This window comes from Oryctolagus cuniculus, chromosome 3 (genome assembly GCF_964237555.1).
Source record: "Oryctolagus cuniculus chromosome 3, mOryCun1.1, whole genome shotgun sequence".
Taxonomy (NCBI): domain Eukaryota; kingdom Metazoa; phylum Chordata; class Mammalia; order Lagomorpha; family Leporidae; genus Oryctolagus; species Oryctolagus cuniculus.
This window is the reverse complement of record NC_091434.1, coordinates 180,902,238-180,912,660: the sequence shown is the minus strand read 5'-3', so window position 1 is coordinate 180,912,660 and position 10,423 is coordinate 180,902,238. Positions and strand designations below refer to the sequence as shown.

Here is a 10,423-nt window from a genome sequence, read left to right as displayed (position 1 = left end):
CTGAAGACTTACAGTCGAAGGCGATGGAGGGAGCGATAAGGTTGAGGTGGGGGTTGTAGATGTGCAGATAAGCAGGGTCAGGCCGGGAAAGGAGCACCTGCCAAGGAAACACTCAACCCATAAAGCCAATCCTCCAGGGGGTGGGAGCCGGAGGGGCTGGTGGGGGGTGGTGGAGGCTGGCCCCGGTCAGAGCCGCCCAGAGCAGGTGTGTGGGGCTCACAACCAAGGACATCGACCCTGGGTATGGGGGGTCCGATGTCACCCCTACCACTGGCCTTCTCTGCCTGCACTGACCTCTGCAATGTGAGGGGCACAGACAAGGAGCCTGGGTGGGAAGCCAGTTGTCCCTCCCATCCCAGCAGAAGGCTCTGGATTCAGTGTCTCCTCTTCTCTCCCCTCCCACGCCATCTCGATACCCTGCATCACCAGCCCATTTTCCCTTTGTCTCCTCCCTTTCTTCTCAGCCCTCCCTCCGCTTTCTGCAGACAAGGACACCTACTGAAACCACACCACTATGATGTAAAAGCAGGACGCAGCCTCTTGTCTGGCTCCCTTAGCCCAAGGTGTCCTTGCCTTAGTACACTGACTTGAGGGAGTGATGTGGCTGGCCCTACAAGGTTCTAATCCCCAGATGCAAGGAGTCATTTGCTTATCCAACAGGTAAGAACCTTGATGGCCAGTGTTGTCCTGGGGTGGTTTGTGTAGGAGAATTCCAGGTCCTGGCAGAGTGCAACTGCTATCTCCACATAACCCCCAGACCAACTGGAGCCCATGTGGCCACCATAAATTCCCTAAAGAGCACGGCACCACTGACCAATCAAAGGAAGGTCAGGAGCACCACTGGCCAACCAGGAGCTTGGACACGAGCTGACCATGCACCTCTCGGGCCCAATCTCAGTCTCTAACAACCTTCACTCCTACCTCCTCAGGGAGCCCAGGAATTAACAGCTTCCTGGCTCATTGTTTGGCAGCATCACAACCTTTCTACCGCAGGAGGCAGCTGTCCTACAGATGATGCCCGCAAGTCTAGTGCATATTGGTCACACCAGCCAGTGCCCAGGAGAGCTCACTCCCCTTAGTGCCAAAGCACCCTGACCTCTTCTTTTGACTTGGTGAGGAGCAGGGGAAAACATAACGTCTGGATTTCCACTTTTGGGAAGTACTCTCCCACTCCCATGCTCATAGCTCTCTACAGAAAGGAGTCGGGTATTACACTTTAAAACACTGGTGGGGATTATTGTCAGATGGTGGAATTACTACACCTTTTTATTTTTTGTACTTTTTCCTATTTTATACTTTTATAACATTTTGCTGCAAGGATTTCTTTCTTTCAACACAGGACATTAACAGGTGGATGGGAGGAAATGGAAATAATGGTGGTCAGTATGACTTGGTTCTTCCCACTCCAGCTGCCCTACCCCAAGACACTCCCTCCCCCGCCTTCCCCGCCTTCTACCCTTAGAGCTGGGGAGGGCTGCTCTCTTTCCAGGGAACCAAGAGTCTCGCTCCTCCCCCAAAATAGCCAGGAGGAGATATTTCTTTTCCACTGAAGCATGTTCTCTGGATCTGCAGGTCAATGGGTGCAAGGCAGGGGTGAGCAGGGTCACCCGCCTATTTGCATCTTTCTGTCCTCACTGTTAAGTGACCTCCCATCCTGCTCCTGGCTTGAATCATACACGAGAGATGCAGGATAGTCTTCGTGTGAGTGTGCTCTGCTAGCCAGGAAATCACAGGGAGAAGGGATCTTGTGCTGTGTTTTTATCTGCAGTTCCCCTTGCAGGAAGGGATGTGTCGCTGCATTCATTCTTGTCCCTGTGTTTGCATGTTTCATCCAGATGCAGCACGCATGGATGAGCAGGGTGATGTGAGCTGGCTGCAGTGGTTCAGGTATGATTAGACTCTTCCCACCTGTCCTTGCACATGTGTATCTCATGGCGAGTGTCTGTGTCTGGTTCTCCATGGAAGGCTCTGTTAAAAAATGAAGAGTGGAGCTGGCACTGTGGTGTAGAAGGCTAAGCCTCTGCCTGCAGTGTCGGCATCCCATATGGGCACCAGCTTGTACCCTGTCTCCCCTCTCCCCCCACAGCCATCTCTATACCAGAAAGCACGTAGTGATTAGCCACTCCCTCTTAAGCCAACAAGTCTGTTCACAAGGTTCATGGGTAGGATAGGCATCCTTTATTTGGAATACTCAACCTCCTACCATACCTCTTCTCTGCAAGCTCTAACTTATACCAAGCAAGGAGCTTTTCCCTCTGTATCTAAGAGTATAGGACAACATTAAATGAAAGAGGAGGGGGCAGGCTTTTTGCCTAGTGGTTAACATGTCCCTGTTTCATATCAGAGTGCTTGGGATCAATTCCCAGCTTTGCTCCTGACTCCAACGTCCCGCTAACAGACATTGTAGGAGGCAGCAGGTGATGGTTCAAGTAGCTGGGTCTCTGCCACAAACATGGGGCATCTAGACTGTATCCCCAGCTCCTGGCTTTGGTGCTGGCCTGGCAAAGCCTCCACCACTGCAGACATTTGGGGAGAGAACCAGCCAATGGGTGCCATGTCTATTTCTTTCAAAAGAAAAATGAGGACAGAAGGTATTTCAGCTTGGAAATACAGGATGTCAAAGGCCAGGAAAGGGGGTTAGCTGGGGGAGGATAAGAAAAGAATAAGAAAGTGGGCCAGTGTCGTGGTGTAGTGGGTAAAGTAGCTGTCTGTGACACCTTCATGCCATGTGGGTGCTGGTTCTTGTCCTGGCTGCTCCACTTCCAATCCAGCCCCCTACTAATGGTCTGGGAAAAGTGGCTGAGGGTGGCTCAAGCACTTGAGCCCCTGCTATGCACATGGGAGACCTGGATAAAGCTCCTGGCTCCTGACTTCAGCCTGGTCCAGCCCTGTCTGATTGCAGCCATTTGGGGAATGAACCAGTGGGTGGAAGACATCTCTCTCTCTATATATATCTCCTTCTCTCTGCAACCCTTTCAAATAAATAAATATATCTTTAAAAAAGAAAAAGAAAAAAATGAGAGAATTATTTCTGCTGAGGCAGAGAGAAAAAGTACTCCATCTTCCTGTACTTTTTCTGTGTCTCTTTCTCTCTTAGACACACACACACACACACACACACACACGCACACAACAGAGGGTGTGTCCTTTCCCATCATCCCTATGCCACTCCCCTTCTTCATTTTTAAGAAAATTTGCTTTTATTCCTTGAGAGGTAACAGTTTCAGACAGAGAGAGGGAGAGACAGAGAGGGAGGTCTGGTTCACTGGTTCACTCCCTGAAATGGCCGCAATGGTCGGAACTGGGCCAATCTGAAGCCAGGAGCTTCTTCCAGATCTCCCACATGGGTGCGGGGGCCCAAACACTTGGACCATCTTCCCCTGCTTTCCCAGGCCACAAGCAGGGAGCTGGATCAGAAGAGGAGCAGCCAGGGTACAAGCTGGTGCCCATATGGGATGCCGGCACTGCAGGCAGAGGCTTAGCCTTCTATACCACAGTGCCAGCTCCACTCTTCATTTTTTAACAGACCAACCCAAGTTTCTCACCCAGGACTTGAGGGTACTGGCTTCTGCTCTGCTTTGGGCTTCATCTGTGGAAGCCACTCTCCTTGGAGAAAGGCTATGTGGAAGACTGTCTTATTTAGAATCAAGATCCTGCGCTGTCCTTTGATGTCTGGGTGATCTTCAGTGAAAGGTTACGTTTTGCCAGGTTCCTCACCTATCTAATGGGCGTGGGAACACTACCACCTTAGAGTCCAGCTCTGTGTGTATCCAGTGACGAGTGGGTGTTAAAGCACTTTGCGAACTCTTAAGTCGTATCTGCTGCTGCCTACAGGCTGATCCACTATGGTCATTCCCAGGCCTCTGCCAGCTACCCTCCATTCTCTTGCCTGGCCATGGAATGTGCTGGTGAGCTAGAATGTGGGTCTGGCCCAGGGCTGTGATGTCACAGAGCACATGAGGTCAGAGGTCCTATGGAAGAGAAGCAGAGAAGACGGCACTGGGAAAGGGTGAGGGCCAGGACAGGGACGGGGCAGGAGGTGGGGGCGCCTGCTGGGCAGCGGGGAGCAGGGGAGGTACCAGGTGGTGGATGGGCACCCATGACTCCCCTGGGCTCCCAGCTCTGCAGGACTGCTTTCTTGGCAGCCATCCTGTTGCTGCTGTGGATGGGGGAAGTGAGGACTCAGAAGGGAAGCCCAGACCCTGATGGGAAGAACCAGGAAGAACAAATATCCTCTGAAGGTAGGCAAAGAGGAGGGCACAGTGTTTGGAGGTAAGGGTCAGACCACCGATAACTGACGGGGCAGGTAGATGGAACAGAGACTTGGGTTATAAGACGCAACCATGCCCCCTCCCCCCCATTGTCGTGGTGTGAAATAACAGTATCAGGTAAGAGTCTGGAGCAGGCGTTCTGAGCCAGGGACACACTGTGGGCCAGTGGAAATGGCATGCAACCTCTGCCTATGGGAGGAAGATCTTTGGTTTTCTTCATGTTTTAAGTTGGTGCCTCATTCGCTAAATGATGTAACACTTTGGAGGAGGCAGCTCATGTTGGAAATGAGGTGTGTGTAAGTTTGAGTGGGAGTTATGGCTGAACCCAGATCAGAAGCGTCCTTTGGATGGAGCATCGGCTGGGTGGTCAAGGTCAAGCGAATGTGGCAATCGGGCAAAAGCCTTTGGTTCCCCGTGCCCCCCTATTCTTTCTTTCCCCTTTCTGGTCTGGGTTGGGGCTGGGTTGGGAGCAGGTCAGATCAGGGCTGTCCATCCCTGCCCCTCTCCCCTGCTCCAGACCAGAACCAAGAGATGTATGAAGAACGCTTCGTGGCCTCATCGGTGGGTGAACTCTGGCAGGTGGTGGACATGGCCCAGCAAGAGGAAGACATGACATCAGAGTCCGCAGTTATCCGCGACCACCTCTTTGACCTAGCCTTCTGCTTTAACCTGGCCAGCATCATGGTTTTTTTATGAGGGACGCTGAGGCTGAACTGGTGGCCTGGTTCCTGGATGAGGACCTGAATGTCCACCTCCGCTTCATGATCGCTTACTGACCCCACCTCCCCAGCGGGCTCCAGGTCACCACTCCCACAAGAGACACACACATGGCTCCCTGCCCCTTCTCGCTGGCTGCGTCTCACCTCAGGGTACAGCATGAGAGACATCTGTCATCGCCACTGCCTGACTGCCTCCCCACACCCACAGCTTCATCCAGGGCCAGAGGCTCAAGACTCATCCCACCCCTCCCCCACACTTCTCCTGGCTTTGTTCAAGATAGCAGATTAGGGGGAGCAGACAGTGACAATAAAATAGCAATAAAATCTCAGAAACAATTGGGAGCACTTTCTGAGATTTCACCCACGCCCTAGGTCTATGACTGGCCTGTGTAACTGCATAACTGCTGATCCACTGGCTGAACTTCAGACCCATCAGTTCGTCAACCACTGGTCCCTTTGCTTACGGTATCCAAGGAACCGTTCTTGGTATTTTCCCCTCTTATCTTTTCTGACTTCTAAGAATAGAACATAGTAGGAAAGAGTTACCAAAAATAGGCATACACCAAGTATCAGCTTTTATTTGGGGAACGAGAAGGGAGAGGAAAGAATTGCCCTGACTCCCTGGCAGGCCCAGGAGGGTTTGCTACATTTGCGTTGTAGTCTTTAGGCAGCCAGGTTACCAGAGTTGGCAGCGGCTGGAAGGGTTCAGGAGGGTACCACGTGGACAGTGGAAATATCTGGCAAAGGCTGGGATCTGGCTCAGGGGTCCATGGATGCGAAGACTGGGAGGGCTGTGAATATCCTGGGAGTCCTGGGGGCTGGGCTCCCTACACATCACCTGATGAGGAAGAGAGGCCAAGGAATGGTAAGAAGTGGAACAGGTTATGACAGGGCAATAGGGCAAGGCAAGCCTGGTGACCAGGGGCTTGTGAGGGGGAGGAGTCAAAGGGGGAGCCAGTGCAGGACGCTTAAGGGCCACACGGAGTATTTGCCATCTGCAGTTCATTTCACCTGGTGCTAGGAGTCCAGGGATGCCTGGGCTGTGTAATGATACATTCGTAAGTGACAGAGAGGTGAGGGACTCTTTAAACCTGGTGGGGACTCGGAGATTGTCTGCTGAGAGAGCACAGGTACTCAAGGGAGTTATGTCAGGCTGGAACCACACCTGGGAGTGAGGTCTCAGGGGAGAGATATGGTACACAGCCCACTGCAGGCCCCTTTCCAACAGAAGTGTATGTAAAGGTCAGGGCTATCTCATGGAGAGGGACACGGGAGCAGAGTTTTTCTTCTTTTCGATGGAGGGGTGCTGAGTTTGGTAGAAGAACCTAAAGCAGCCTGGAGGATGGTCTGAAAGGTGCCAAGTGAGAGTGGCTGTGGCAGAGGGTTGTGGGTATTTGAGGAGGGTGCTTGGGGAATGAGAGTTTTTCCGAGCTAATAGGGTGGAAGGCAGCAGCTGCCTACCTGGGCGTAGCTTCGGAAGAAAAGCTGATGGGAACTGAGGTCCTGGTTGGGCAGGGTGGTCTCCCCACGGTGACGGATCAGACTCCTGCTGTATGCCTGGTGTGGGTGTAGACAGAGTGGCTCTTGGGCTCCAGGCCCACAAACACTTGGATTTATGATGTCTTCAATACCCAAATCCACTGCTCGTCCCTCTTTACCACACCTGCACTGGCACACTAGTCCAAGCCAGAAGGAAGGTATTTGTCCAAATACCTACAAATGTCCTCTCCAAAATGGGGATCTTTGAAGTAGGAGAGGGATCCCCACGCCTCGTCTGTTCAGCTGGTGAAACCAGACCATGGTCCTTGGCAGGTGAGTTACCTGGAACGCAATGGAAAGCCCCCCCACATCTGCGGCATTCTTCAGGAACGTGGTAGAGCCATTGAAGGAAGTTCTGCCGGGTAATGGGAAGGCAGCATAGTGGCGCTCCAGGCACAGGGACGCCTCCTGCAGCGCACGGGTGTCACAGTTCAGGCAGCCCCCGGGGAGCACTGTTGAAAATGGGACACAAGAGTGAACTGGAGGGGCATGGGGAGGCACCACAGGCTCATCTGGCCCCCGGGGCACTGCAAAGTTGCCGCAGTCCCCAGATAACCTTCCTTTCTCCCCTGTGAGGACTTGCTTTGGGGTCTCTGTGGCCCCACCTCCTGGTGGTCCCTGTTACTCACAGAGCTGGTAGAAGATGTGCAGAAGCTTATGTGCCATGATGCTGCCAGCAGCGCCAAAGTTCACGGCTCTAGAGAGACAAGAGCTTGTTGTACCCCCGGAATCCTTCAATTCCCCCAAACACAAGTCCTGTCCATCATAATACCAGTCAATCTGGGAAGCTCCCTGCCCACCCAAATGGAACAGCCAGTACCTGGGGTAACCGGGGTGGAAGAAGGGAGGCTGGAGGAGTCCCGCCGGGAAGACTACAACATGGTCAGGCATCGAATAGTAAGCATTGACTCCCCAGGGGGACACCTGCCATCTGTGGGGAGGACACACATGAACACAGCTCCATCATGGACACCCCCCAACCCAGGCACATGCATTCCCTCACAGCTACTCCCAGTGTTTCTACTGCCTGCCCTGCACCCTGGCTTGATTCCGTACTAACTGTAGAGAGTTTGTCTCTGGGAAGGGGTATCTGCGTCTCCCCTGCTCTCACACCTGTGGTGAGGGAAAGGCTCCAAGAAGCTCTGGACAATTCTAGCCCGGAGGGATCGGACACAGCTCAGGACGGACTGCAGGAAGCTGGGTCCAAGTTGTATCTGTGAAGGAGGCAGGAGGAGACGTGGGCACACAGAGAAATATACAGACGCACACTGACATACACGGATGGGTACGTTTGAACCCAAACCAGTAAGTTTTACCTGCAGACACTCACCACACCTCGTTACAGATAAGCTGCACATGGATTAGCACAGACAAGCACACACAAGCAAACCATAGAATACATGCATGCTTTTGTGTGTGTGTGCACTCACAGGCTTACATGCCTGAAAAAAGTCCATTCTCTGCCAAGACTCATACAGTGGACACCCCCCATAGAGCCCAGCCAGCACCGGGGCAGGGAAGTGGGTGGCTAGAATCATCCAGGAACAAAGGATTGTCTGTCAAAGACTCAGTGAGCCAGAGAGGTGACAACAGGACTGAACAGGGGCTGGAAAGGGCAGGGACCCACGTCGCTGTATCCTTGTTTGGCCAGTTCTGGCTTCAGGGCCCATTCTGGGGCCCCTATCTTCACCTGCAGGTGGGTGACCTGGGAAAGACACACAAGGTAGCAGAGAATTAGCATTCTCTCTGAGTCTGCCAGAGGGAGCTTTTCCTGTTCACTGCCTGACCCAGCCTTGGACATTGTCACCGGATGTGCACACAGCACATACAGCATCTTCAAAACACTCCAGGAACATGCACGTTAGCTTTTGCTTTCATTTCCCGCAACTTCAGAATTCGCCCTCGTGTTGGCTTTTGCACCTGTGGTCTCCTCCAATCACCATCCCCTGAGCTAATTCTCGCGTCCACCCCTACATTGCTCCCACACTGGCCTTTGCCCCTGCCCTTACCCTGTCCTGGGCCTCTTTCCTGGTCTCCTCATTCATCCAGGGAAGTCTTTTGAGGCGAGCAATGAGGGCATCCTTGATTGCAGTGAATAATTCCATGGCCTGTGGGGTGAGGGTCAGGGATAGAAAAACAACATCTGAAGCAGCCTTGGCCCTGGCCCTACCCAGAGCACCTGATTTTAGGGAGAGGCCATGATCCCAAGGAATGGCCTGGGCTAGAGTAGCTAGCAGAGAATGGGGGTGGGGTGGGGTGGGTGGGTGGTGAGAATGTTTCCTATGTGATCATAAACCTCCAGGGTACAAAGATCTGAAGCAATAGAAAGTCAGACTCAAACACTGAAGGAGGAGGATGGTTGCCTGCACATGGAGAACTGATCCCGATGGGGTTCTCACTCTTGAGTGGCGGCTAAGAAAGCAAAGGAGGGAGGACACTGGCATCCCCTTCCCTGCTCTCAGGGCCTTGTTCACCCCCTTTCTGAAGGCACTGTTCCCCTTTGCCAGCAGCCTAAGCTCTGTAACTTCCCAACAAGGGGGCGTCTTCTCAGCTTCGCAACCTGTGTGTATTCTATTTTTCCAGCTACCTACTGTCTTATCTATACTCTTTCTTTTTGATATTTCCTTGAAAAGCACACAGACATAGAGACAGGCAGCTCTCCCATCTGCTGCTTCATTCCCCAAATGCCTGCAGCTGCTGGGGCTGGCTAGGCTGAAGCCAGGTGCCGGGAACTCAGGCTGGATCTCCCACTTGGGTAGCAGGGACACAAGTACGTGAGCCATCGGCTGATGCCTCCCAGGAAGATGGATCAGAAGCAGAGCCAGTACCTGAACACAAGCACCCTGACATGGGGTGCAGTTTTCCCCGCATGTCTTAGCCGCTATGCCAAATGCCTGCCCCTATGTTCCCCATTAGTAGAGAAAAATGAGCACTACCAGGAGTCTGGGCTCTGGCATCAGACTTCCCGAGTCTGCTCTTCAGTGCTGAGTGACCTTGAGAAAGTCATTTAACCACTCTGTGCCTCAGTTCCCCCTCCTTTAAATATGGTAAGAGAAATTAAATCACACAGTACATGGGAAGTACTTACAGAAGTCCCGGGCATGTGGCAAGTACTCAAAAAGTATTCATTAATTATTTATTTGAACTCCTCAGGAATACGTCACGCCATTCTCATGTCATATCATGTGTTGCTCAAAATCTTAGATAAGCGGGGAGGAGCCTTATGGTTCACAGAGTCCGACTTTCTCATTTTATGGTTGAAGAAACACAGGACCAGGGAAGTTGGGTGACGTGTCTAAATTAGTGGGTGTTGTGGATGCTTTGTGTCTCATAACTGAACTGTGCTCACCCAAGGGACAGAGTAGCCTTGGGTTCTCTCTCTCCATGGACTCTCGCTCTCCAACCATAGGTGCCACTGAAAAGAGCAGTGTTCATAGAACTAGGGCAGGGTGGGCCAGGTAGGAAGGTTGGAGGGACATGGGCTTGGAGGAACTCTCACATACGGCACTTTGGGTGCTTGGGCCAAAGGCCTCACGAACAAACAAGGCGGCCAGGGTAGGCTCAAAGTAGGTTCCTGTCTCCTCCACACACTCCATCCATCGTGGGTGGGCTGGCTGCAGAGGAAAAAACTGGAATGAGTGGCTTTTTTCTTGCCTGTTTCTCTAGGTCAATTATCTCTAAACTTCATCCCCAGTGCATCCTCTCCATACCACACTTTCTGGCCTTCATCTCACTGTATTGCCCCATGGTGACGGTCAAAAGGGTCTATGTCCTCTTCTAGGATCGTCCCTGATCCTGGATAAGAAAACTGTTCTGTTTATTTCCTACTGAATTTGAAAATCCAGTTCCTGGGAGGTAGACCTGGGAGGACTAGAAGGTTCCTGGGAAGGCAGA

At 52.4% G+C, this 10,423-nt stretch overlaps 2 protein-coding genes across 3 annotated transcripts in view; one reads left to right on the top strand and one right to left on the bottom strand.

Moving 5' to 3' along the window:
• Positions 1-3,998: 3,998 nt before the first annotated feature.
• LLCFC1 (LLLL and CFNLAS motif containing 1) lies at positions 3,999-5,326 on the top strand. The gene is made up of 2 exons (XM_008258100.3): positions 3,999-4,241; positions 4,789-5,326. The coding sequence occupies exons 1-2, from the start codon at positions 4,100-4,102 to the stop codon at positions 4,965-4,967; spliced, it is 321 nt and encodes a 106-aa protein (XP_008256322.1). The 5' UTR covers positions 3,999-4,099; the 3' UTR covers positions 4,968-5,326.
• A 222-nt stretch (positions 5,327-5,548) lies between these two features.
• The window catches only part of KEL (Kell metallo-endopeptidase (Kell blood group)), a 304,774-nt gene continuing 299,899 nt past the window's right edge, over positions 5,549-10,423 (bottom strand). For both annotated transcript variants that reach the window (XM_070071387.1, XM_017342677.3), the window contains exons 11-19: positions 10,033-10,143; positions 8,539-8,637; positions 8,157-8,234; positions 7,643-7,743; positions 7,350-7,460; positions 7,159-7,226; positions 6,812-6,981; positions 6,452-6,547; positions 5,549-5,828 (exon numbers count right to left, since the gene is read on the bottom strand). In XM_070071387.1, the coding sequence (XP_069927488.1) occupies positions 5,667-5,828; positions 6,452-6,547; positions 6,812-6,981; positions 7,159-7,226; positions 7,350-7,460; positions 7,643-7,743; positions 8,157-8,234; positions 8,539-8,637; positions 10,033-10,143 (996 nt within the window). In that variant the 3' untranslated portion in view covers positions 5,549-5,666. The remainder of the gene's footprint in view (positions 5,829-6,451; positions 6,548-6,811; positions 6,982-7,158; positions 7,227-7,349; positions 7,461-7,642; positions 7,744-8,156; positions 8,235-8,538; positions 8,638-10,032; positions 10,144-10,423) is intronic.